At 47.0% G+C, this 26,515-nt stretch overlaps 1 protein-coding gene across 36 annotated transcripts in view; it reads right to left on the reverse strand.

Annotated features, from left to right (window-relative positions):
- Positions 1-26,515, reverse strand: part of LRRFIP1 (LRR binding FLII interacting protein 1) — a 161,490-nt gene that overhangs the window by 9,472 nt on the left and 125,503 nt on the right. For 27 of the 36 annotated variants that reach the window (XM_055402331.2, XM_055402328.2, XM_055402333.2 and 24 more), the window contains 9 exons: positions 20,825-20,860; positions 20,263-20,388; positions 18,698-18,769; positions 16,585-16,755; positions 12,370-12,462; positions 11,369-11,461; positions 10,110-10,202; positions 8,465-8,606; positions 3,394-6,315 (listed from right to left, as the gene is read on the reverse strand). In XM_055402331.2, coding sequence (XP_055258306.2) covers positions 4,640-6,315; positions 8,465-8,606; positions 10,110-10,202; positions 11,369-11,461; positions 12,370-12,462; positions 16,585-16,755; positions 18,698-18,769; positions 20,263-20,388; positions 20,825-20,860 — 2,502 coding nt within the window. In that variant the 3' untranslated portion in view covers positions 3,394-4,639. Of the gene's footprint in view, positions 1-3,393; positions 6,316-8,464; positions 8,607-10,109; positions 10,203-11,368; positions 11,462-12,369; positions 12,463-16,584; positions 16,756-18,697; positions 18,770-20,262; positions 20,389-20,824; positions 20,861-26,515 lie in introns of those variants that run through there. The other 9 variants (XM_088835091.1, XM_088835088.1, XM_055402341.2 and 6 more) reach the window with 6 other exon arrangements.

Raw genomic sequence — 26,515 nt, forward strand, 5'->3', positions numbered from 1 at the left:
ATATCTTAGCAAGTAAAAAAATGTTAAAATGTAATAATAGTGCTAGCAATAAAAAAACAAAGGTCATGTGACCTTTAGTCTTACGGTGGAAACATGAAAAATGAAGAGAGAGAAATGTGAGAAATTTTAAAGCAGAATTGGAGAAGATTAAAACTAGATAGTTTCAGGAAACTGGAGAAGAGAAGGAAGCAAAACTGTCTGATATAAAGAAAATGAGCACTGCAGTCAGAGGAACACAAACAGTGTGTGTTATCACATATATGGGATCCGAAGAATAAAAGAAACGAATGAATTTAACAAAATGGAAGCAGACTCACAGGTGGTTATCCCTGGGGAGAGGGAAGGGAGAGGAGCAAGACGGAGAAGGAGATGAAGAGGCACGAAATACCAGGTATCAAAAGGCTAAAGGATACATTGTATAGGTCAGGAAATACAGCGTAACCTATGAAAACACTGCACTATGCTTCACATATGTTATGCAGCTGGAACTCAACTATACTTCAATAAAAAAAGAAAATGAGTACCACTTTTTTACAGCTTTAAAAATCAACAAGTCTAACTTGTCAGGTGAATAGTGAAGCCTGACTGGTAATCACTGTGATCCTCAGCAAGTGTCGCAAACCTATGCTCACTAAGCAATCCTACTTATCACTGGTCTCTGACACCCAAATGATAAGCATTTAAGAAAACTAAGTCACAAAGTCTCAGACTCAGAGTTTTCTTTTATATTAGGAAGTTAAAAACAATTGGAAATTAAAGATATTTTAGTAACATTGTCAACAGTTTACCTTAAAAAAAAAACTGGTTTTTATATTGGGTTGGCCAAAAAGTTCACTTGGGGTTTTCCATAAAATTGAATGGAAAAACACGAATGAGATGTTTGGTCCACTCACCCAACATATTAAATCCCAACACATTTTCCTGTGTGAACTTTAGAGACCTGTCAAACGAGGAACAAAGTGGCAGACCATACAGACAGTCCACGGGGCAGCAAGGAAGCACTGGGCCCCCCGCCCCGCCCTGAGGGACCTGAGTGCTCTGACTGCACTGTAGGGACTACAGCAAGGCTGACCACCAGCAACAACCATGACTCTCTTTACTGCTTTACTTGAATCTAATCCTCATCACCACTCTAAAAGGCAGGTTCTAGCCCCGATTTCAGACAGTACAGTGGGGCACAGAGAGGGTAAACTGCTTACTTACAATAAGATACACTCAGAAGGACAATTTTCATCCTCAGGTTAATTTCTCCCATCCTTAGGCCTCCCCACCCCACTGCAGAGAAAAGTCATCTCTCATCTCCCCCCACGTTCATGAAGATAATGATCGTTAAGACAGGTCTTGAGAAATCCACCGAGTGTGGTTCTCTCTCTGCTTCCTTCTTGCACTGACTTAGTTTGATCTTAATCCATGTGGTCACTTTTCATCTGGCCCAGGCCTAACCTCCCATGCCAGGACCACCCCTCCTTCCTATAAAAGGGAGAGCTGGGACAGGACAGGCTACTGATGGCGATTTTTTTTTTTCTCTTGCTTATGGGGCCAAAGAGGTCTGTATAAATGGGAATTTCTTGCACCAGCCGCTGTTTCAGATCAGTTGAACAGCTGAAGGCTTCCACGTCTTGAAAAATACATATATCTTTGAAGTAAGAGAGGCGGAAAGAGTGAAAGGGGTTTTTCTCCTGATCGTTTTCCCTGTGTAAGATCATCACACCGAGTAAGTACATACTCTGAATGTAACACACTCACAAACACCCCTTCCTTTCGTTTTGGAGCCAACACTTGGAATGAGTCTTACTGCTGTGTTTCTTGTTTCGATGGTCATGCTGGCATGCTGCACCAAGGGGTCTCCTAGGAAAGGAATCTATCAATAGAAAACAGGAACCCTAAACTGTCTAAACACAGAGGAGTAGCATTCCAGGGTCCCAGTGACAGTGGGAATTTAAAAGCTTGGGTCATTAGGTTTTCCTTTAACTAGAATTACAGAAAGTAGTTCTTAAACACTCTTTTCAAAAATTCTACTGCTTCCCAACCTTTGTATGTGATAAAATAGCCTATAAATCAAAATTCTCAGTACCTTTCTGTATCTTTTAAAATAAACTCATAATTATACTTACTTATACTTTGAAAGGAAGATTAACATTTTACACATAGCCGCTATGTTCTGATTTGAGGCTGAAAAATATCCCAGCTTTTTGATTTAAAGAATCAGTGTTTTCCTCTGTCCACATTATAGTGAAACCTCAGCGGTCCAGGTTACTCTGGGGATGTGTTTGGTGGGTAACCTTTGGATTCTTTTCTGAGTCTGACTCATTTGACAGTGCGATCTTTCCAAATTGCCTTATATATTAGGTTGGGCAAAAAGTTCATTTGGGTTTTTCCTTAAGACGGTATAGAAAAACTCAAATGAACCTTTTGGCCAATTCAATATTCCATGCCTTCCAACACCAAATACACCAGAGGCAACCATTTCTTGGTAATTCAGGGACCTTCACCTGTACATTATTACTAGGTGGGGCTGTAATATCATCTTGTCCTTGGAGCAGAGTCATTGATGTTCATAATGAAGGCTCTTAGATGATCAAGAATCGTTTGACCCTTGAGAAGCCTTCTCTTTTTTGCTCCCTTTCCAATTCTCAGCTCCTGCTCCCCCTAGAGGCTGGTCCTATGTGCTTACTCCCAGCACTTTCCACATAGGAGGTGATCTACGTGTTCGTTGATTAAATGCAAGAGTGAACAGTTGAGACTGATGAGGGATGGGAAGTGTATTCCAAGGCCCTTAAATGTGCTGTTGAATAACATGAGAAACAAAGGCCTTAAAAGGCTTTGATGAGCTCACCAGGGAGTGAGTTTGGCTGTTGAGTCACTTCCCCAGAGGCCTTGAAAGGCAGGAAGGAGGGCTGCTTCACAGAGTGCATTCCAGTCTGAGCACAGCTCCTCGGACCTGATGGTCTAGCAGGCCTCCTAGTTTCCTATGCACGTGGCGTAAGTGGACAGAACTGGTCAGTCCCATCGTCCCCTGTTTCAGGAGGGGATGCAGAAATAGTCAGTGTTTATTTGAAATTCCCATCATCCTCTTCAAAACAGTGTAAAGGTCGGCACCTGTAAGCACCCCTAAGCACGGGATGGGGACTTTTCTCAACTGAGCTCTTCATCAGAACCACAGATTACAGGAGATTCTCTGAGGAAAAGATCTTGCTCAAGGATGGTCCAACACTGGCCCCAGGGTGGATACCAGGAGTGCAGCTATTCACTATTGGCAAAGGCCATGAAGCAGGAGTTCTCCATAGAACCCCGACTGGGAATCAGCAACCCAGAAGCAGACAAAAGTAGATTAAAGATAGCATTATGTAGCCACAACCAGAATTCAAGTAGCACAAGAGTGAAATCACAGGCTTGTAAAATTATAAAATGTCTTTATTTCAATGACAGAGTAACACTTCCGTTTGCCTCAAGTTTGTTGAGGGTTTTGGTCTTTTTTGCACTCAATCATACCTTGTAACAATAATACGAAGTCATGCGATCTCATAAAGTATCAATAGCGCTCATACTGTACATCCCCTTGTAATATTTTACAATGATTTTTATTTAACTTTACAATTATTTTTAAATGTTTCTTCATATAGAAAATATATATTTTGTTTAGGAGGATCAAAACAACAAATTTTCACTGAGAATATACCAAAAAACAACAAATGAAAATATTTATACCAAAGTACCAAAAGTGATTCAACTACTAAAAACATCCTGTTAGACTCTACTCAGCAGTTTGCACAAGAGTCGTTTTGTGTTGCTCTACTGAATAATGATTAGACAAATACAAAGAGAACTAATTTTAAGGCTAACAAAATAAAGTTCAGAAATGATTCTCCCTGCCCAAATACTGCAGTAGGAAATGCAATTACAACATATATCTCTTCCAGAACAAAAAAAGTCTTTGTATAAAATAACTTTGGTACATAATTGGCACAAAGTTAAAATCTCCTACAAAATAAATTCAGGTATCCTCAAGAATGAAATCGAAAAGTATTGGTCCGAGATAAGATACTTGTACGAGATAAAGGCAAGTAAGCTATTTGCTATCCCTCATGTGATAAATTATTGTCCTAAGGTGCAAATTTCATGACTCAGTGACCTATACATTGCTTTGCTGTTTATGTCTTTTTAAATAAAATACCATACAGGTTATATTATACATATCAAAATCAAATATGAACGCACATATGTTTAAATGAGACCACTTAAATTATAACGTGGAAATCTCAGGATACTACTTGGTCCTTTCAGTTAGATGCTGATACATTTGGTCAAGAATATGCACATTCATATCAGCTTAAGGCAAAAGCTAAATGTTTGGATTTTGACTTTAAGCAGAAACAAAACAGTACACATCGCTGTCTGATAATTCTGGAATGCTCCCCGTTAGAACCTACTCTGATAACAGAAGAGTCCTTCTCATTGGGGTGATGATTTTAATGATGAAATAGAAATCTACATGTAACAGTCGATATAGCTTGAAGGAGTAGATAGCCTGGTGGCTGACTGTCACTCGGTGCATCTATACAGATCTAGACCATTCTCTGAGTCTCTCCCAGCAGGCTTGCTGTGCAGTCCTGGCCTCTCCCTGGGACCCTGCCCCGACCTACGACATGGTGCAGTCCTCTTTGCTCCTGCCCTTCCCGGTCCCACCCGTCTTCTCTTCCTTGTTTTCTGAATCAAAGTCCCCCAGCTCGTCAGCTGCTGCCAGGCCATCGCTTTCTAGACGAGCGCTGTCTGAAAACTCTCTGACTCTCTCACCTAGATTTTCTGACATCACATGCCCTTCTGTGCCTTCTGTTTGAGAGGTATCGTTAATGTCCTTTGCGGGACTTTCATCTTCGAGCAGGGCGCTGCTGGGCACCTCTATATTCTCTGGACCTGGAGGACTGCTGGGAGCACTGCCATCTTCCTCAGCCTCTTCTTTAACAGCACCTTCGTCTAATTCTTTATTACTGGTGCCTGACGACTGAATCATATTATCTTCAAAACCCAATGTGTCTCCATCAGCCTTAGTGTTTACAGCAGCATCGTCTTGGTCAAGTTTTCCATTCAATTCAACTTTAGGATTTTCTGGACCACCACTATTTTCACTGCTCTCTGCTACACCGTGCTGTTTTGGGTTCTCAGCGACCTCATTTTGGGCATCTGCAATGGGTTTTTCATCAGTATGTTTTTCCTGCTCTTCTTTGTCTTCACTTAAACCTGGCTTCTGAAATGTTAACTCTTTCTGAACATCTTTGATCTCCACAGGTGCCGGTGATTTTTTCTTCTTGTTTTTCTTTTTCTTGTTCTTTGTCTTCTTCTGTGACGAATCCAATGCCTCTCCCTGTTGGTCATTCTCCTCACTGGGGTCTTTCACGTCCAGGGGTTCACTTTCAGCATCTTCCTCCCTTGGGTCCGTCACCTCCGGAGGACTGCTTTCGGCTTCTGGAGAACGAGGGCTGGTTCGGACCTCTGGCTCAATTGGTTTCTCCTCCCTCAAGTTCCTTCCTTTATCCTCCTCCTCCTTGTTCTCCCCGCCTGCCTCTGTGCTCTGAACTGGGGCCTCCCAGGGCTCAGCTACCTCCTGGTTGGCAAGGTCTTTCTCTACATCCTGCCCTGCACTGGGGTCTGACCCCTCCAGGGCGTCTCCCAGGCGTTTTTCATGGTGACTCCCTGGGTCATCACTAGCACTTAGAGGACTGGAGGCTGCAGTGCCCCCCGGCGCCCCCAGCCCAGTGAGCCCTGCCTCCGGTTCAGCCTTTGTGGGGCCCCCCCTCTGCTTGCTAGGGTCTGCCCTGCTCCCCCTTTCAGCCTCAGACACCTGTGGAGGAGCAGACTCCTGACATGGTCTCGTGCTCATCTCTTCCAAGTTGGCCTTCAGATCTCCCTGTTTTCCCTTTTCCCATTCTTCAGCAGAGTCTTCCCTTTGGTTTTTGATATCCAAAGCATTGCCACTGCCCTGCCCAATCCCAGAGTCTTGGATTTCACCAACTAGTCCCCTGTCTGTGACCTCACTTGACTCAGCCTGCTGGGTGTCTGCAAGGAAGGAGGCAGTTTCTAGACTTTGGCTGTGAACCTCTTCCTCACTCTGGGAACTGACTACCGTTCCCGGGGAGGGGGCACTGTCTTCAGAGGTTCTCTGGTCCTCGGCATCGTCACCAGGATGGAACACCTCCGTGTCCACACAGTTCTCTCCCGGGCCCTCTTTGTGCTGTCTTTGCTCAGCGTTCTGCAAGATTTCTCTTTTCCCCTCATGCTCCACCATTTCATTTTTCACCTCCACTTCATTGGCTCTTCCTAAAAGACCATTGAGAAAATTGAAGGGACCCCATGATGTGGTTGACCAAACAACACAAATTACAACGTAAACACATGTTCTCTTTCCCAGCCAACCCCGCTCCTAGAGAGAGAGCCATCAGAGAAGCACGCGGACAGAAGCCTTTGCCAGTTCTGTGCGGCAAAGCAGTCATCGCGTGAGCAAACGCTGGGTCAGCGGAGGCCACTGCCGCCACGTCGGAGGCCAGAGGGGCTGCTGGTGCCATGTGGGGTGGACAGACTCTCAAAGGGGAACTTTTAACAAACAAGGAAGAGCTCCAGATCAGACAGCCCAGCCATCCAAGATGAGAGGTTTCAGAATGACTCAAGGTTCCTGGTCCCCGTTCTCATTTCTGGATGCACAAGGGGACCACGCCTACTCTTCCAGCTGTTGAACCGCACTGCACATCACCCAGCTCTAAGAGCAGCCTTCAGATCGTCTTTAAAAGAAACACTCAGTTCATTTGAAGAAACTCAGCCTCGAGGTCCATCTCAAGGAAGCCACTTTGGAAACAGCTAGTGGAGGTAAAAAGAACTCCACCGCCACCCCTAATCCCTGGCTTCCTGGGGAAGCACCCTGTGCCTTCCACACCTCTGTTGCTTTCCCAGGGGGCAGGAGCCAATGCCTCTAATCAAGAGACCACTTATCAGACATAAACCATTCATCGATTAAAGACTTATGAATGAAAGAATCTGTTACTGCTTTGAAACGAAGACTTACATTTGGGATTCCCAACAAAAACACCACCCCGGTGTAGGAGCGGCCACGTCACTGAAAGCCACAGCTTGGTGACTTAGGACCAAGTCTCCAGGGAAAGTGGACAGACAAGCAGGATTCCATTTACAGTCACCTTTACTTCATCCCTTAAAAATCTCTAGTATTGTATCTGTTTTACAATGTACATTTTATATTAATTAAATATTACACATATAAATGAAAAACAAACGTATGTATTTGGAAGTTCCCACAATTCTTTACTAACAGGGATATATGATCCAGAAATACGTGGATACACAAAACGCATGCTTCTAGTTCTTCAGTGTTTGTTACACAGCAGTTATCAAGGATTTATAAAATGCCTAAGAGCAGCAGGATGAACCCTAGCTGCTCAGCTAGGAAGGTAAAGGGAGGATGAACATCCATCAGCTCACTTTCTTTCAGTGACTTCAACACAATGAAAAGAGCTGCAGTTCTTAAATAGCCATCAGATAATGAAGCACCTTCTGGAAAGGCAGATCTGGGAAGCTGGGCCTACAGTTTTCTCCACTTCCATGGAGAACCTTCCAAATGGAAATAAAAGCCATGGTCCCTGACCCTGTCTCAGCCTCACTGTGAAAAGCTGCAACGCAACAGATCACTGGTTGCCAGGGAGACCTTATTTGCCAGCTACAATTTCAGGCTGTCCATCAGATGCTGACCAAAGCCGAGTATTACGACAAATATTAACTGATGAATCTTTTCAGATATCTGCAAATTGCATTACACATTCCTACTATCTATTGGGTTCCTCAGTTTATACTCTCTCAGGAGCAAAAACAGGACATACAAAGGAACATCACCTCTGACAAATGGGCAGACATACTCAGACTTTTGTCTACAAGGAAAGCCGTCCGCACCGACCGCAGTCACACCCCAGGGCTCCCTGTCCATCTACACTGTCCATAGGCACCTCAGGCTCTCAAAATGCTTAACGGTGCACAGGACTTGCAGCATCGGCTGGCAGATACGGTCAGCCAACTCACCGTACAGCCGCTGCTATTCTGCTCTTTTGACAATTCTGTAACAGAGGAAGTCACAACTCCATAACTGAAGAAAACCTAACAGAAATGTCCACACGGTCACGGAATTTTGAGACTACTTCCCGCGTATTCACAGTCCCACTGGTAGCTTTGAGAAGCAAAGGACACATATTCTTAAGCCTTTGGTGGTGAGCAATGAACAGAAGTACACACCAGACAACACGCGAGGGTGGTGACACCGTGTGGCGAGGATGTTCCCGTGAGGACAGAAGGCAGGGCATGCTGGGTGATGGTTAATCAATCAGTGATGACCACGTCAGCTCTGCCAACGCATGGAGGTGGACCCGTGCCGACCGGAAGATGGGAGGACCAAAGGAAAGCACGAACTTACCGAGGGTCCCGTCCCCCGTCGCCTTGAGGGCATTCAGCTCTTCCTGTGTCATTTTTGTGGAACCTTGTGAGGCGATGCTGTTCAGAGTGTCTGGCATCTCTCCGTTGGTAGCTATTTCTGAATTTAGTATTATTCCATGTTTCTGGGAATAAAAACAGGCTCATCGTAATACTCACTAAGTGATACATGGTTAAACTTTATTTTATAAACAGTAAGAAACCTCACTTTTCCCTAAGCAGAGGAAAACTCTACAGAAATAGAGAATTGCTAGGCGCCACCCCCATAAATATCAACACACACAGATCTGGGAAGCCTTCCTCCAAGGGCCCTTCTTTCTTACACGTTCCCATCCATGTCTTAATGGGCTGGTGACAAAGCGCTTTCAGCCGGTATCCCTTTTTAACTGCAGGCGGCCAGAAAGTGGGCCATGAAGCGCATCACCGTCAAGGGTCTTTAGCTCTAAAACCCCGATTGTGTTCTTTAAAAGGAGACACAGAGGTAAAGAAAGACATATGCACGTGTTCTGAAAGGAACGGAGAAACTTGGCTGGAGTGTCTGTTATATTCCAAAGAAACATAATTTGTGCTCCCTTCATAGCTTCTCTGGTGGCTCAGCTGGTAAAGAATCCACCTGCAATGTGGGACACCTGGGTTCCATCCCCGGGTTGGGAAGATCCGCTGGAGAAGGGAAAGGCTCCAGTATTCTGGCCTGGAGAATCCCATGGACTGTATAGTCCCTGGGTCACAGAGTCAGACGCGCCTGAGCAACTTCCACTTCACACTTTCTTTCACATAGCAAAGCACTTTATGCTCAGCCGCACTGCACGATGCCAGGGTGCCCGCTTCACCCTGAGCCACCCCCTCCCTCCTGCCCTCTACGGCACTTTCTCTTCTGCTTTGGAGGAATTCCCCAACCGTTCATGTGTACGCCCATCCTGGTGAGGAGGAGCTCTGTGACTGAGCTCTGACCCTGCTGGCTTACTGTTCTGGCCTTGACCTTGCATTGTAAGTAGCTGACATTGATGTTTCTGTTGGCAACGCAGGAGCCAGTCCGTGCCCACAACCCCTACACTCAATACCGCCTCCTATGGTACTGAGAGTCCACCCAGAGCTCTGACCTCCACTGCTGCCCATTGGTTTATTTCACTCAGCATCCAGCCAGCAGCAGAAGACCCTAGACACGGCCCAGACAGGACGTAGAACTTCCTACAGTCCATGAGATCTCCAAGTCTGACTAGTGACACCTATACACTGTTCAGCTAGAAAGGTCCTTACAGTCCGGCCTTGATATATGTATTTATATGAAACAAAGATCTACTCTAACTTGGAGTAATGTCCTGGAGAATTTACTAATGAGTTTGAGAAAAAATTTAGACAGCTTATCAAAAGAAATTCTTGGAAATCAGAATTGCTTTCAAGATCAGATATGCTTGTAAACAGTGACGGGCAATGGGCAGGCCCCCACAGGATGTACAGACTTCCCTTGTCTCTCTGGGGTCAGTCAACCCACGATTTGATTTTACTAACGGAACAAAAATCAACGTCATAAAATTAATGAACACCACTGTCCACACACTCATCCTTGAGAATCCTGGAGCGGCTGCTGTTGCCTGGATTTTTTTTTAAACCATACTTTGGCTTCATACCTTTAATTCCTCTTTCAGCATGACTACTTCTTCTCTAAGATCATCTCGTTCGCTCCTTACGGAATCAAAGAACTCTTTCTGTCTCTCTAACGCCTGAGTGTGCAGCGGAGCAGAGAGAGAAGATAGGCACAGTGAGCAGAGGGCCTCAGAAGCAGGACTAGGAAGGGGGCTTCTACGAACACTAAGGAAAACGCTGACATCGGCAGGACATTCAACAGACTACGCTTAAAGACACAGACGCAGCGTGAGTGTGAAGCTTGTCATGTAGTTTACGCCAGCCAAGAAGTGTCGCCGTGCGTGCTCCCTGAAGGACATCAGTATTCTGAAGGACGCTCGCTTTTCCACGTCCTCTCCTGGCTCAGTCTGCGGTTTCAGAGCACAGTCAGAGAGGTAACAGAAGCACTGCACCCATTTCAGCGAGGGGTAAATGGAGACGTGCTTATGAACCCTCAGTGACAACTGTTTTATTTAATAGGAGTTTGACTACTTTTGTACGTTGATTCTCGCCGTCTGTTGTCACAGGTAAGCACAGAGTGGTCCTGAAGCAAGCACAGCGCACACACAGACATGCACACAAAATCCTCGGTAAGTGGCGGTGAGTGTATCGGAGTGAAGGCAAGGCGCAGCTTCACACTGTAAAAGCACCGAGCTTTGCTCTAGCGTCTAGAGACGGCTGTCAGAGCCGTGAGGTGTGAGTCGCTGTGGTCTGGAAGCTGTCTGGCATCACAGAGCACAGCTGTTCCCTACTTAAGTGGGATCCTCTCTGCCCACCCAGCACTCCTGAATGCAGGTGGACCGCCTCTTTCCTTGGGGAGGGAGACGCTGACACCTCCCTGGGGAGACCCGAGGTGTGGCTTCGAGGGGTACCACCCGTGCCACCTTGCAGCTTCCTCAAAGCCCTTTGAGAAGGAGCCCAGGAGACACTGAGAGGGTGTTCCAAGAGGCCTGAGCCCCACGGGGACCCGCCAGGTGCACCTCCTCGCTCCTCTGGCCTCTGTGCATCTGGCCGCTCACAGGCAGGCCGGGGGCCCAGCACTGCTGACAAAACGAGAATCTCCCTGGCTGGAAGTCAGTTTCCAATCTGGAGTTAGCACCCATTTGGGTGAGCTCATGCGGTCTCTCTTTTGTTCCTTTTGTGTCACGTGGGGGGTCGCATGCAAACTCAAACAAGCCTTTTTGGCAAACCAAAGAATCTGAAAGCGCTCAATTTGCTAGGCAGACTGCCCGCTTGCACAGAAGTCAAAGGGTGGGAGTCCTACCCCTATTTTTTTGTCTTTCCACTCTATTGTTTCCTGAAGATCAGAAATCTCACTGATATAACTCGCCTGTTTCTGCTGTAGCTGTCGGATTTCCTGAAGAATAGGGACAGATAGAAAGAAAGCAGACACAGGGTTAGACAGGAAGGCACTCTGCAGTGCAGACAACCCCGGAGCCGGCAAGTGCCCCGGAGATCCCAGCACCAGGTTTGCTTACTGATCCCTGGTTTGTTCTCAGGATGCTCCCCAGCTCCCAGTGCAGGAAGAAAACCTGGAGTGAAATTCTCACTGACGGGTGCTAACGCTCTAATCAAGTTAAAAAGATTAAAAAAAAAAATCAAGCCCGTATTAATTTCCTATTGTCACTGCAACAAATAACCACACATTCAGTGGCTTAGAACAACACGGATTTATTTTCTTACAGTTCCAGGGCTTGGAAGTCCAGAAGTCTTGTAGTGCCCTCAAGGCGTGGGCAGGCCTGGGGTCTTTTCTGGAGACCAGGGATGGGGCAGGACGGGGACAGAATCTATTCCCCACTTTCTTTAAGCGCCTAGGGGTGCCCACAGTTTGGCTTGTGGCCCCTCCCTCACATGGCTCTGACCTCCAACCCCGGGGTCACGTCTCCTAATCTGCCTCTGACTCTGCTTCCCTCTTCCAAGGACTCTTAGCATCACACTGGGCCCACCTGGACGATACAGGATCGACTCCCATCGCAAGGTCCTCAAGCACATCTACAAAGTCCTCTTTGCTGTGAAACGTGACTTTACAGTTCCAGGGATCAGGACGTGGACATCTTAGGGGGCCATTATTCTCTCTGCCACACGTCCCCAAGCGAACCCAAAACCACCAAAGAAAGAGCATCTGCTTTAATATTAAAGGAGCTGCCTCCTTACACAGGCATAGAGAATTCACCTGAAGTCAGAGTCCAAGAAAACTGATTACTTTCAGTAGTAAACCAACAAAATGCTCCCAAGTTAAAAAAAAAAAAAGGAAAAGCTACTCACCTCAAGCATTTCTTCTCTTTGCTTCAGGGCCTCTTTCACCTCAGCAAACTGGAACTGGAGTATACTGTGGGCATGCTTTTCCCTTTCAAATTCCTATAAAAGAGGAGGGGAACATTCAAGTTGCAGAGCAATCACATTTTTCTGTCCCTCTAGTTCACATTCTTATGACCGACCTTCACCTGCTACTATGTCAACACAGTTTTCCAGGCTTTTTTAATGACAGGAGCCCATTTCTCTGGATTTTCTAGGAGACAACCCTATGATTTACTATAAAATTAACCTGAGGAGCTGATGCAACTGAGAGTATCTCCTGATTTCTTTAAGGTAAGCAGCGCCCTGGAAGGGGTCCCTCTACAGGGTGTCTGCTGAAGTCCACAGGGTTGTCTGGGCTGAAGACCTGGAGGAGGCAGCATTGCAAAGACTGCAAATAAAATATGTAAAAGGCTGATGATAAAAATAAAAATCATTGCGGATGGTGACTGGAGCCAACAAATTAAAAGACACTTGCTTCTTGGAAGAAAAGCTACGATAAACCTAGACATCATATTAAAAAGCAGAGACATCACTTTGCCAACAAAAGCCCATGTATCAAAACTCTGGTTTCTCCAGTGGTCACATACGAACTTGACAGGTGGACCATAAAGAAAGCTGAGAGCCAAAGAATTGATGCTTTTGAATTATGGTGCTGGAGAAGACTCTTGAGAGTTCCTTGGCTGAAAGGAGATCAAACCCCTTGACTAAGGAGTCCCTTAGTCAATCCTAAAGGGAATAAACCCCGAGTATTCATTGGAAAGACTGATGCTGAAGCTCCAATACTTTGGCCCCCTGATGTAAAGAGCCAAAAAGACTCTGATGGAAAAGACCCTGATGCTGAGAAAGACTGAAGGCAGGAGGAGAAGAGGGTGACAGAGAATGAGATGGTTGGAGAGCATCACAGACTCAATGGACAGGAGTTTAAGCAAACTCTGGGAGACTGTGAAGGACAGGGAAGCCTGGCATGCTGCAGTCCACGGGGTCACTAAAGAGCTGAACACAACTGATCGTTTGACTAAACAACAACAGATAATAAAATTATCCCTGATTTTGAAACAAGCCAGTGAATACTCTGGGATAAAAAGGGGGTAAATGTGGTCTACTTTGGCAAGTTTATCTCACTAACAGTAGATAGCCAGCTCTGTACCCTAGAGACAAAATAGGGGCAAGGGGACATAAAGCACTTGTCAACATAAAGTCACTCCCCCAATCCGACTCTCCTCTGCATGGAACTCACCCCACAACTAGGCACTACAGCTCTCTGTTCTTCTGCTCAGCTCAGGACAGTGGCACAGTCCCTAATGATAGTCTGGCACCCAGCCAGCTGCGTGTCCAACTCTTTTGCAGCCCCATGGACCCGTCAGGCTCCTCTGTCCATGGGATTTCCCAGGATTTCAGGGACAGCAGGGGACACCTTCCCTGGATGTTAGCTCACCGTGGCACCCTGAGCACAGGGTGACTGGACCCTCCAAACCATGACAAGGACCTGTCTGTTGGGTTTTGCCTGGTTTGTGATCCCCACTTCGGGGCAACATCCCAGGGTCACTCCACTTCTCCGGAATTAGATTTGGGGTCTCTTGTTCTACTTCCTGCTGCCTAAGTGAGGGCGTGCTGGGAGGATCCAGACTGTGTTAAGCACTCGTCCGCCTGAGTGGGGTTCAGCGTGCGCTCGCTGTCCCTAAAGTGCGAATCAGGCTCACAGGGAGCTTTCATAGCACCAGGCCTCATGAAGTCTGCCCTTCATTCCACCTTTCGGTCTCAGGGACTTCGTAGACAGAATTCTTCTCCAGCTTCTAACTCTAACAGCAGTGAAATGAAGAGGCCTTGGAGTTGTTCATGGCACCTTGGGTTTAACTCCTGGGATCTGGAGGATGTTTTTGTTGTTATTTTGTCGCTAAGTCAGGTCTGAAGCTTTTGTAACATTACGGACTGTAGCCCACCAGTCTCCTCTGTCCACGGGATTTTCCAGGCAAGAGTACTGCAGTGGGTTGCCATTTCCTTCTGCAGGGGATCTTCCCGACCCAGGGACCAAACCCGTGTCGCCTGCATTGGCAGGCAGATTCTTTACAGCTGAGCCACTGCAGAAGCCTTTTAGAGGATATAACCAGTTAGAAAAAAAGATAATGACACTCACAAATTAAATTTTCTGTTTATCTCAGCAACTCTTAGAAACTGGTCAATACTCTACGATTTGAGAAACCAACTAATTCCTTAAAATATGAAAAACAAGTATTTGTGTTCTCTGCCTCACAAGGAACAGTTAAGTTTGGCCTTTACCAAGTCAACCTGTTGTCATTAATTTCCACACGTGCTTCTGCCTTTTGCTGACATCATAAATTAACACATTAAGTCCAGTGCCTCTTAATGAAAGCCCAAATAAGATTCTCCTCTTTTTTGGGATCGATGAAGGTGTTTAATTCTTAAATGGAGTAACTGCGTCTTTTTCCAACCAGCAGAAAACAAGTGAATATAATTTCCTTAAAATCCTTGATACTTGCAACTATTTATCTCTGGTGTTGAGATAACAAAATAAAAATCCAGAAATATAAATATTAACAGGAAAATCTTGAAGCATCTAATTATGCCTTATTCAAGCATTCTGGGTCTTTTGGAGGCAGGCTTTTCCACAGTAATGATTTTACCTTACATGCAAAAAACACAAGTGTCCTCCTAGTAAAACTGTCTCTAGTTTACATATTGAAATTTTGCATATCACTATATCAAGTATCTCAGCAAAGAGCATGGTATTCTTATTCTTAGATTCTACTTCCAGGGCAAGTACAGAATGACTGTTTTTTAAAAAACTATATACACATAAATATATACATAAACATGTATAAATACATACACAAAATCACTGCAGATGGTGATTGCAGCCATGAAATTAAAAGACGCTTACCCCTTGGAAGGAAAGTTATGACCAACCTAGACAGCATATTAAAAAGCAGAGACACTACTTTGCCAACAAAGGTCCATCTAGCCAAGGCTATGGTTTTTTCAGTGGTCATGTATGGATGTGAGAGTTGGACTGTGAAGAAAGCTGAGCCCTGAAGAATTGATGCTTTTGAACTGTGGTGTTGGAGAAGACTCTTGAGAGTCCCTTGGACTGCAAGGAGGTCCAACCAGTCCATCCTAAAGGAGATCAGTCCTGGGTGTTCATTGGAAGGACTGATGCGAAACAATACTTTGGCCACCTCATGTGAAGAGCTGACTCATTGGAAAAGACCCTTATGCTGGGAGGGATTGGGGGCAGGAGGAGAAGGGGATGACAGAGGATAAGATGGTTGGATGGCATCACTGACTTAATGGACATGAGTTTGGGTGAACTCCGGGAGTTGGTGATGGACAGGGAGGCCTGGCGTGCTGCAGTTCATGGGGTCACAAAGAGTCGGACACGACTGAGCAACTGAACTGAACTGAGCATATATATATGTATATACACACCATGCATCAAATATATATATGTACACACATATTTTGATTCTTAAATATACCATATAAATGTATTCTCCCATCCTTATACATATTAATAGCATATATATATGAATATATCTACCATAATTACATATAGCATATATATACGTGTATATATATATATATATTCTCCCATTCTTACATAGACCATTTACATATATACTCTATCCTTACATATATCATTTATATATATTCTACCATTCTTATATATACCAAATATACGTATATAAATTCTTGTTGCTGTTTAGTCGCTAAGTCTTGTCCAACTCTTTGCGACCCCATGGACTGTAGCTTGCCAGGCTCCTCTGTCCATGGGATTTCCCAGGCAAGAATACTGGAGTGGGTTGCCATTCCCTTCTCCAGGGCATCTTCCTGATCCAGGGACCAAACTCCCATCTCTTGCGTTGCAGGCAGATTCTTTACCATCGAGCCACTAGGAAAGTCCTATATTTACGTGTGTGTGTATATGTATGTATTGGAGAAGGGAAAGGCTACCCACTCCAGTATTCTGGCCTGGAGAATTCCAGGGACTGTATACAGTCCACGGGGTTGCAAAGAGTTGGACATGACTGCGTGTCTTTCACTATACAGATATATGCACTCACATGTACATTCCCCCACCCTCGCGTTTATCACTTATGTGTCTGCTCCCCGCCACACACACCATCCACACACACACGCTCACTCTTCCCGCTCGGGGGCACGCACTTTGCTCTTCTCCTCGTACTGCCGCCTGGACTCGGCCAGCTGCTCTTCCAGCTCCAGCAGCATGTCCTTTAGTGTGTCCACCTGGTACATGAAGTTCGTCTTCTCATTGTCTAGCTGAGCGTTGGAAACCATAGCCTTCTTGTACTTCTCCTCAACTTCTGCTAGTGAGTCCTGCAGAAACCAGGTCAGGGTTTTGAAATTGTGGAAAGAAAACAAAAACACGGATCAGTTCAGCATCTTTTAGCAACACCCCAAGATCTCAGCTCTAAACTTACATTTTATTTCTTACAGCAAATGAATCAGAAGAAGAAACACAGCAAATTTTGATTGCCCAGAAAGTCCTCCTTTTAATTTGCTCAAATTCTCGAGGCTTGGAAAATTAGTTATTAACTGTGTCTAGAGATGAAAGTAATTTACAGTCCTTAGGACAAGAGGGACTCCGGGTGGAAAGGGCGCTGGTCACAGAGGCAGCAGAGTCCAGCTGTGGGTTCTGAACTGGGCTGGGCTGTTCAACAGGCGCCTGAATTGACCGCTCCAGGCACATGATCAGGACCTGGGACAGCGCCAGTGCAAGGTGGGAGGGGCAAGAGAACCCATGCCACCAGCTGCCCACTGTCCCCATGGCGACTGAGGAACCAGGAGAGGTTTAAGTGCAACTTCACATCTGCAGTTCAGAGGAAAACTCAACAAGCTCCTCAGGCCTCCCTGGGCAGGTCCTGGAAAGGCAAACGCTGTTTCTTTGAAAAGACAATGAAAGAAAGAGCCTCCAAAATAAACACGCTCACCTGGGGCTCACACCCTGGCAGGGCAGGCAACAGGGTATAGCAGCGTGTGGGGCCCGGAACACAGATCAGGGGAAGGCGACCCCAGGAGAACAGAGAGCAGCAAAGGACCCTGAGCCTCAGAAGGGAAGGCACCTCTGGGTGGGGCCTGTTGGGTGCCACCTGGGGCTCTGCAGAGACCAGCGATGCATGCCTGCACTTGCAAACCAGGGTGAAGATTTCAGGTGGGACCTGTGATTCCTGGGCTGCTTCCCTAGCTCCCTTCTCAGCCCCACCAGGAGTTAAAAGCCAGAATCTTAATCCCCACCCTAAAGAGAGGTCACAGGGCTTCCCAGAGGGTGCTAGTGGTAAAGAACCCGCCTGCAATGCAGGAGACATGCTCGATCCCTGGGTTGGGAAGATCCCCTGGAGGAGGGCCTGGCAACCCACTCCAGTAGTCTTGCCTGGAGAATCCTGTGGACAGAGGAGCCTGGCAGGCTACAGTCCACAGGGTCACAAAGAGTTGAACATAACTGAAGTGACTTAGCACACACACACAAAGAGAGGTCACAAACAAGCAAGTGATTGGTTATGTGGTTGGTACCCCTGGGATACTGATCTCAGACTGTTTTGGGGGTACTTTCCTGGGAATTGAAAATGAAGGCACAGATTTACCCTCTCTCATTGCCCAGTGAAGTCAGAGAACAGCCCCTGACTCCCCACCTCACCTTCAGGGGGCCTGGCAACTCAATTTCCTGTTGGCACAACACAGTAACTCCACCTTCTGAAAGTACTGGGTATTAACTCATATAAACTCAAGATGATACGTATTCAGACATTGCTTCCATTAGTAAAATGGCTTAGGATGCAAATAATTTGTGTGTTTCAAAAGCACAGCAACCGAACTTCCTTACTGGGAGACATCAGGCATTTTGAGAAGCAAATTAAGATGAAGCAGTGTTTGTTATGTAAGGTTTGTATGTAAGTGGAGAAAATCCCAAATCCTTCTCCAGGTGGGACCCTCCATGTGTACCACGGAGGGTACACTTCACTGGGAAATGAGAAGGTGGTTTTAGCTCGGGTGTGTTGGGGGGGGATGGTGAATAAAACACATGCATCAGGAAAACAAGTTAGTAAGTTTTTCTATTGAGTTACAATTTTCAGGTCTTGGCTTAAAAGCTGCTTTGGGGTAAACCATGAACACACACACCCAGGCTTCTAGCACTGCTGCCACTTTGAGGTCTACAGTTTGGAGCCTCTTCACAGCAAGCATGCAAGCCGAAGGCTTTCTGGAGGGTTTTTACAGTTAAGTTGGGTTAATTCTATGAGCCCACGCTTCCGTAAGTTGGTACCTTCATCTCTTTCAATCCCTGCATGTATTTGCCTTCTACATCCTGAATCTGGTCCTTTAACTCATTGAGTTCCTGGGGGAAATGGTAAAAAAGGCAAATGACGTCAAAGGGGGGAAAAATGGACAGAGACCACAGAGAAGGAGAGGCAGCTCCCTTATTTGGGTGGTCTTAGCAGCAATCTTCTCTTCACTTTTTTAAGTATTAAAAGAAAAATAAGATGAATTTCAATACTACAAAGGTGAAAATTTCAGTGTGTCTCATGTAATGTTTTCACACAACTTTTATCAGACGTAGATGTCTTCATATATTTTGACACAACTTTATAAAACAGGCAAACAAGCTTCTGAGAATGGAACAAGTTAATTTGCTCACATTTAACAGTTCATTCAAGCTCTTCTGAGTTCTACTCTGTGCCACATACAGAGCAAGATACTGAAGATGGAAACCAGCAAAGCCTTGGCCCCACCCTTATGGAGCTCCAGGTCTCTGCCTTCCTGCCTGGTCCACTCCCACATTCCTGGGGGCCGCTGTCCTATGAGCTGGAATCTCAGTAAATCCTTGTTGATCAACGGGATGAGGCTCATGAGCCAAGCGCAGACAGTATGACTGCAGCAAACGCTACCTCGAGGCTGGGAAGGATGGCCCAGGCTGCAGGAGGCCGAGGAGGGGTGGTTCGGGGGTGGGGGCATTTCAGGAAGAGCTGTCGGAAACTGTTCTAGAAAGCAGGGGAGCTGGAAGGGGTCTGCAGGGAAGCTGGTCCCCCGCCAGCCCCGATGCTCTGGACTCCCTGGCAAATGACACCCCGCAGTTCAGACAGCAGCAGGGGTGGCTGGTTCTCTCGCAGCCAGCTTTCATTACTAGAAAGTGTGTCCACAAATGAGGCCAAACCTGACCTCGAAGCACCTCGTTGGCCTTGGCTGTCTCTCCAGTGGACACGAGGTCTGGTGACTCAGCCTTCCCTCGGCCCCGCCTCCTATCCAGACGGGGCGTCCCCAGTTGCTTTGACCAGCAGAAGCCATTTCTCTGTCACACGCTCCGTGTTGAGATGTAACAGAGCACAGTGTACATATTCCAGTAGGAGGAGGAAAAAATCGCTAAAACGCCGTGCCAGGGTCGACTGGAAGCCGATTACAGTGGGGGAGGGAGGGCGTGTTGCAGGCAGAGGGCGCGGGTGCTCCAAGGTCAGGGTGGGACCCCTGGGAGTGGTGAGGACTCTGTGTCCAGCACCTTCCAGCGCTGAGGACGGAGTGTCTGCGCCTGCCCTGTGTGCAGAGGGGGCTGAGCGCCTCCGGGCAGCATGGTATAGATTCCCGCCCAGGTGTGCCTGGGGAGCTGAGGATTCCCAGCACAGGTGAGCCCTGCCAGGGCAGGGAGGTCAGGGGTAGCTCCCTGCAGGACTCCAGAACTGGGCTGGACCCTGATGTTACTGGAACATGGAGCTTCGGGGAGCCAGGGAAGACCTAACCAAGAAGAAAGAGCTGGGAATTTACAAACTCGATCTTGTTTTACTGGAAGACTGCTTTCCACAAATGGTTTCCACAAACGCATTAAGCAGAAAGCCTTACCTTGATCTCCCGGATGGAAGCCTCGGTGTCAATGGAGATGGAAGTGTCCCCACTGCCCCTCCGAGAGGAAGTCCCACCCAGGGAGGCCAGCGTGGCTGCAGACAGGCCGGGCAGGCTGCGAGACCCCTGCGACGTGGCAAAGAGCAAATGGGATTTCAGCCAAAATCAGAACTGCTTCTCAGTCTACCAGGATGGTTCCTTTACTTGGAGTCAGTCTCCAAATTGGAAAACCTTTTCTGGGTTTATGGCGAGCCACAAAGAGAGGGGCCTCATCTCAAGGGGCCTAACGAATGCTGGAGGTTTGTCTGGATTAACTGTGAGCTCCACGCCTGGGCCCATCATTGAATTCCTTCACTGTTCTGCAAGATTTAAACACACACTGGGAGGGGACCCCCAAAGATTGTGATGGTGGCTGGGGAGTCACTCACTAGTCCGCTTCACTCCATGGTGAAATTCTTTACTCAAGATCAAGCAATACATTTTCTGGTCAGTTTCATGCATAAATTTTGGGGCCCTTTGGTTTCTACATGATATCATATAAAGCTTTACAGAAATTCTCTACCTTCTCAGTGAAGTCTTTTTCTGGTCTCTCTTCAACCTGGAGGAGAAAATGGACACATGTTAAATATGGAAACACATGAGATGGAGAATCTGGATTTAGGGGGAAAGAGAATAATAAGATGAAGAATTGGCTTCTTCTGTGATTCAAACACCAGGTGCCATGAGACTCATGGACACTCTTGGTGCCACACGGGTGGCCTGTGGGCAGCTCCTGTGCCTGGCTGAGGTCCACTGGGTGGTTTTTCAACTTTCTCAGTTTCCACAGGAAGGTGATTTGTGAATGATCTGAACCTGAACAGGTTGATCTGACAGGGTTTTCTACACTGCGTGCAGAACCGAGTATAGGCCGGATGGCACCAGCCTCGTTCACCCACCACAGCAACTGTGATTGGAATGTGAGGATATAACCAGGGCTCCAGGTGCTGGAAGATGCAACCATGCACGGTTTTACTTCCGGCTATCCAAGCAAGAGAAAGCAGTGGAGACAATGGTTGCAATTTTCCCACTGCTCATGAGTAACTGAGTCGTGTCCTACTCTTTGCAACTCTGTGGACTGTAGCCCACCAGGCTCCTCTGTCCTTGGAATTTTCCAGGCAAGAATACTGGAGTGCTTTGCCAATTCCTTCTCTAAGGGACCTTCTCAACCTAGGGAGTGAACCCACATCTCCCGCGTCTCCTGCATTGGCAAGCAGGTTCTTTACCAGTGAGCCCGAACTAAACTGTATTCAGTATCTTTGGAAAAGAACATGAAAAAGTATACATATATATAAAATCACTTTTCTGTACAGCAGAAATTAACACAGCAGTGTAAATCAACTACACTTCAATAAAATTTTTTTTAAAAATGAGAAAACAAGTTTATAGTTACCAAAAGGGAAATGTGGAGGGTAGGAATAAATTAGGAGCTTGGGATTAACACACACACACACTACTATATACAAAATGGATAATAAGTATCTAGTGTACAGCACAGGGAGTGACACTCAGTACCTTGTAAGAACCTATAAGGGAAAAGAATCTGAAAACACGTGTATGCATATATAACTGAATCACTTTGTTGTACAGCAGAAATTAACACAACAACGTAAATCAACTGTACATCAACTAAAGAAAGAAACGTGGTGCTATGATTTTTCCAGTAGTCATGTATGGATGTGAGAGCGGGACCATAGGAAGGCTGAGCACTGAAGAATTGATGCTTTTGAACTGAGGTGTTGAAGAAAAACCTTGAGAGTCCCTTGGACTGCAAGGAGATCCAACCAGTCCATCCTAAAGGAAATCAACCCTGAATCTTCATTGGAAGGACTGATGCTGAAGTTCCAATACTTTGGCCACCTGATATGAAGAGCTAATTCATTAGAAAAGAGCCTGATGCTTGGAAGGAAAGTTATGACCAACCTAGATAGCATATTAAAAAGTAGGGACAATACTTTGCCAACAAAGGTCCGTCTAGTCAACGCTATGGTTTTTCCCATGGTCATGTATGGATGTGAGAGCTGGACTGTGAAGAAAGCTGAGTGCCGAAGAATTGATGCTTTTGAACTGTGATGTTGGAGAAGACTCCTGAGAGCCCCTTGGACTACAAGGAGATCCAACCAGTCCATTCTAAAGGAGATCAGTCCTGGGTGTTCATTGGAAGGACTGATGCTAAAGCTGAAACTCCAATACTTTGGCCACCTCATGCGACGAGTTGACTCACTGGAAAAGACCCTGATGCTGGGAGGGATTGGGGGCAGGAGGAGAAGGGGATGACAGAGAATGAGATGGCTGGATGGCATCACCAACTCGATAGACATGAGTTTGAGTGAACTCCGGGAGTTGGTGATGGACAGGGAGACCTGGCGTGCTGCGATTCACGAGGTTGCAAAGAGTGACTGAACTGAACTGAACTGATGCTGGGAAAGATTGAAGGCAGGAGGAGAGGGGGTGACAGAGGATGAGATGGTTGGATGGTATCACTGACTCAATGGACATGAGTTTGAGCAAGCTCCAGGAAATGGTGAATGACAGGGAAGCCTGGGGGGCTGCAGTCCATGGGGTCGCAGAGCGACTGAACTAGTGTGCTGCCACTGCAGCCCCTCAAGTTGCCACCAGGTGGCAGCCTCTGTTGCGTGGAGGATGTGCCTAGGGAGCCTTGGCGGGGCAGGGCACCTCTGACCGCCCCTAAAAAAGGAACAGACAAGCAAGGAACCCCAACAGTGAGTTTACGTTTACCTAAAGCACAGCACTTTATCTTTGAAAGTAATATACGAAGAAACAGAACAGATGGAGGGCTTTCAAACACCATTGTGGCTGCTGCACAAAGTGACCCAGAGGATGATGTGGGCAATATACACCCCAACACGCCGCAGTCATGGCAGCACGGGACCCGGGACAAGCCACGGGACTCTGCGGACTTCACCTCCTCGTCCCAGACAGGGTGGCGGCACCACGGACTTTAACCCTCTCATTCTCATTTACTGAGCAATACTAAACACCTTAGGTGGACGTGAAAACGTCACAGTGTGAACAGGCTTTTGAAATATGCAAATCACAATGGAGTGTATACAAGGGCATGTTTTAAAATCTATGGGAGAGCACAAACATATGGACACCAAGGAAGGAAAGGAGGGTGGGAAGAACTGGGAGACTGAGATTGACATATACACACCATATATACACTCATATACACTACTATGTCCCATCACTTCATGGCAAATAGATGGGAAAACAGTGGAAACAGTGTCAGACTTTATTTTTGGGGGGCTCCAAAATCACTGCAGATGCTGACTGCAGCCATGAAATTAAAAGATGCTTCTTCCTTGAAAGGAAAGTTATGACCAACCTAGACAGCATATTAAAAAGCAGAGACATTACTTCGCCAATAAAGGTCCGTCTAGTCAAGGCTATGGTTTTTCCAGTAGACACATATGGATGTGAGAGTTGGACTGTGAAGAAAGCTGAGCGCCAAAAAATTGATGCTTTTGAATTGTGGTGTTGGAGAAAACCCTTGAAAGTCCCTTGGACTGCAAGGAGATCCAACCAGTCCATCCTAAAGGAGATCAGTCCTGGGTGTTCATTGGAAGGACTGATGTTGAAGCTGAAACTCCAATACTTTGGCCACCTGAGGTGGAGAGCTGACTCATTAGAAAAGACCCTGATGCTGGGAGGGATTGAAGGCAGGAGGAGAAGGGGATGACAGAGGATGAGATGGTTGGATGGCATCACCGACTCAATGGACATGAGTTGGAGTGAACTCTGGGAGTTGGTGAAGGACAGGGAGGCCTGGTGTGCTGTGGTTCATGGAGTCACAAAGAGTCGGACATGACTGAGTGACTGGACTGAACTGAACACTGCTCTGTATAAAACAGATAACTAACAGGAACCTATTGCAAAAAACAGAGAACTATACTCAGTGCTCTCTGTGACCCAAACAGGAAGGAAATTAAAAAAAAAAAAGGAGACACAGGTATAGTTGATTCACTATGCTGCACAGCAGAAACTCATACAACATTGAAAAGCAACAGTATTTAAATTACAATTAAAAAGAATCTGTGGGAGATAATCACTTTGGGAAAATTTCTTTGACATTTTAAATTATGTCAACTCTTCCTTCCCTGGTGGCTCAGACAGTAAAGAATCTTCCTGTAAAGCCGGAGACCTGGCTTCCATCCCTAAGCTGGGAAGATCCCCTGGAGAAGGGAATGTCTACCCACTCCAGTATTCTTGCCTGGAGAGTCCCATGGACAGAGGAGCCCAACAAGCTACAGCCCATGGGGTCTCAAAGAGCTGGACACGACTGAGCGACTAGCGCTTTCACTTTTTCCTTTCAAAAACAAAAGCTTAAAGTAGCACATTAAATGTTTTATTAATTCCAACCTTCTAAGTCTAAGTGAGCTTAGTATTTAGGCTCACTTAAGTATCATGTTTGGTAAGGTTCTAAATTCCAGGTTTGGCATATCACCACGTGACCTGCCCACCTTCCTGGAGACAGAGCCCAGTACTTGGGCACAGGGAGACCCGAGACAATGGTTTGGGGACAAAGGAACTTCTCCTTGTGGTGTCCAGCACCCAGGCAGGAAACAGGACTCCAGAAAAAAGCAGGTCACCACAGGTTCTCTCTCGAGAAACCAGGGGACAGCAGTGAACACTGCTCAGAAAACACCCCTGAAACGTAAACAGCAGTGGAGCCAACTATTAGACTGGAAACTTCTGGTTTTCAATCCAACAATATTGACCTCATCCGGATGACTGATTCTTCAACTATTGTATTCATAAAGACCTGTTTTTTCCACCCGGCTTCTGCCCTCACCTCCTTACAAGACTTGAACATGAGTCACTACAGCCTTTTGCTTTCCTGGCTCACAGGGGGCTGAGGTTTCTGTTCACCACTCACGCTTCTCTGTGAGCACAGTGGCATGTGAAGCTGGGCTCCGCGCAGGACGCCTGAGGATGCTTCAGAGCCCTGGCAGCTCCATTGGTCTGTGTGGGGGACATGGCTGCACTGGCCCCTCCAGGCCTGGGTCACCCGGCCTCCGGAGTCCAGCTCTCCAGAAGTACCCTATCCACCCCACATCCCCCCCACCTCAGAGCCTGTGCTCTGAGTTCTAGACTGTGTCTTGCCCACTTGCTGTGGTCTGCCTCCCCAGCCTGTGCGTCCCTGCCAGGAACAGGTGTATGTTTTTCCCCTGCAGCCCTGTGCCTGGAACATTCGATAAATTGGCTGAATGAACAGACCCCCACCTTCCTCAAGAGGAAGACTCTGGGCTCGTTGGAGAAGGAAACATAGCTCGTCCACAGAATATGACAGTGAGCATGAGGCCCAGAAGCGTGTGCCCTCCTGAGAGGGGGCGGGGGTCCTCTCTGCTCCCCCCAGGCTGGAGGACTGGCAGGTGGGGCACCCTTGGGATGTGGAGGCACCTCTGTTTTCTCAAAGTGGGACAAGCTGTCACCTCCCTCATTCTGGTTACTTTTGCTTTTGGATGGCATTCCCCTCACCCACCCCCCAGGGCACCAGCCTGCCGCTGACACTCAGAGCCACCCAGAGCCGCGCCTATGTGGCTCATGCTTCCTTCCTGTCCCCTGCCCTGGCTCATGCCACCCTCCTGGAACCATATTCCTGCTGGATCACAGCTGGGGACATTCCCCATGAGCCATGGTGGACAGCACTCCCACCCCTGGAAAACTCGCCCCAGGAGAAGCAGGTTATCAACTCGAATCTCTTCTTGTTTTTATGTTTCAAGTGTATCAATTACCCGTCTTTCCAGGTGGAGTTCAGGCATGTATGCCTGGCCAGGTGTCCCCAGCCAGGAATGAGAGCTGTGAACTTTAGCCTGGGTTCTTGGAATCCCTCCTCCCTTCCTGCCCTGCGTCCCTCTGAGAGGCCAGGTGGGGATGGTCGGTCACCCCGAGGGTCCTCTCCCTGGGGCCCCGCCTGCCTCCGTGGCTCCTCCCTGCCAGGCAGAACGGCCAGGGGAGTCTGAGCACAAATTTCCTGGCCTCTTTCCAATCAATGCGGCCAAGTACACCCACTTACACTCTGCCAGTCTCGCAAGCCCAAAATACAAACACCCACCCCTTTCCAGTGCTGGGACCGCCCAGAACTCAGAAAATAGAAACGAGCCGATTCCAAGGAAGAGACTGAGCTCTGGAAGCACAGAGCCAAGGGCTAGCTCAGCTGCATTCTCTGGACTCTCTGCAGAGGCCAAGGGCG

Source organism: Moschus berezovskii, chromosome 4 (genome assembly GCF_049115385.1).
Source record: "Moschus berezovskii isolate FMDL1 chromosome 4, NW_MosBer_1.0, whole genome shotgun sequence".
In the NCBI taxonomy this organism is placed as follows: domain Eukaryota; kingdom Metazoa; phylum Chordata; class Mammalia; order Artiodactyla; family Moschidae; genus Moschus; species Moschus berezovskii.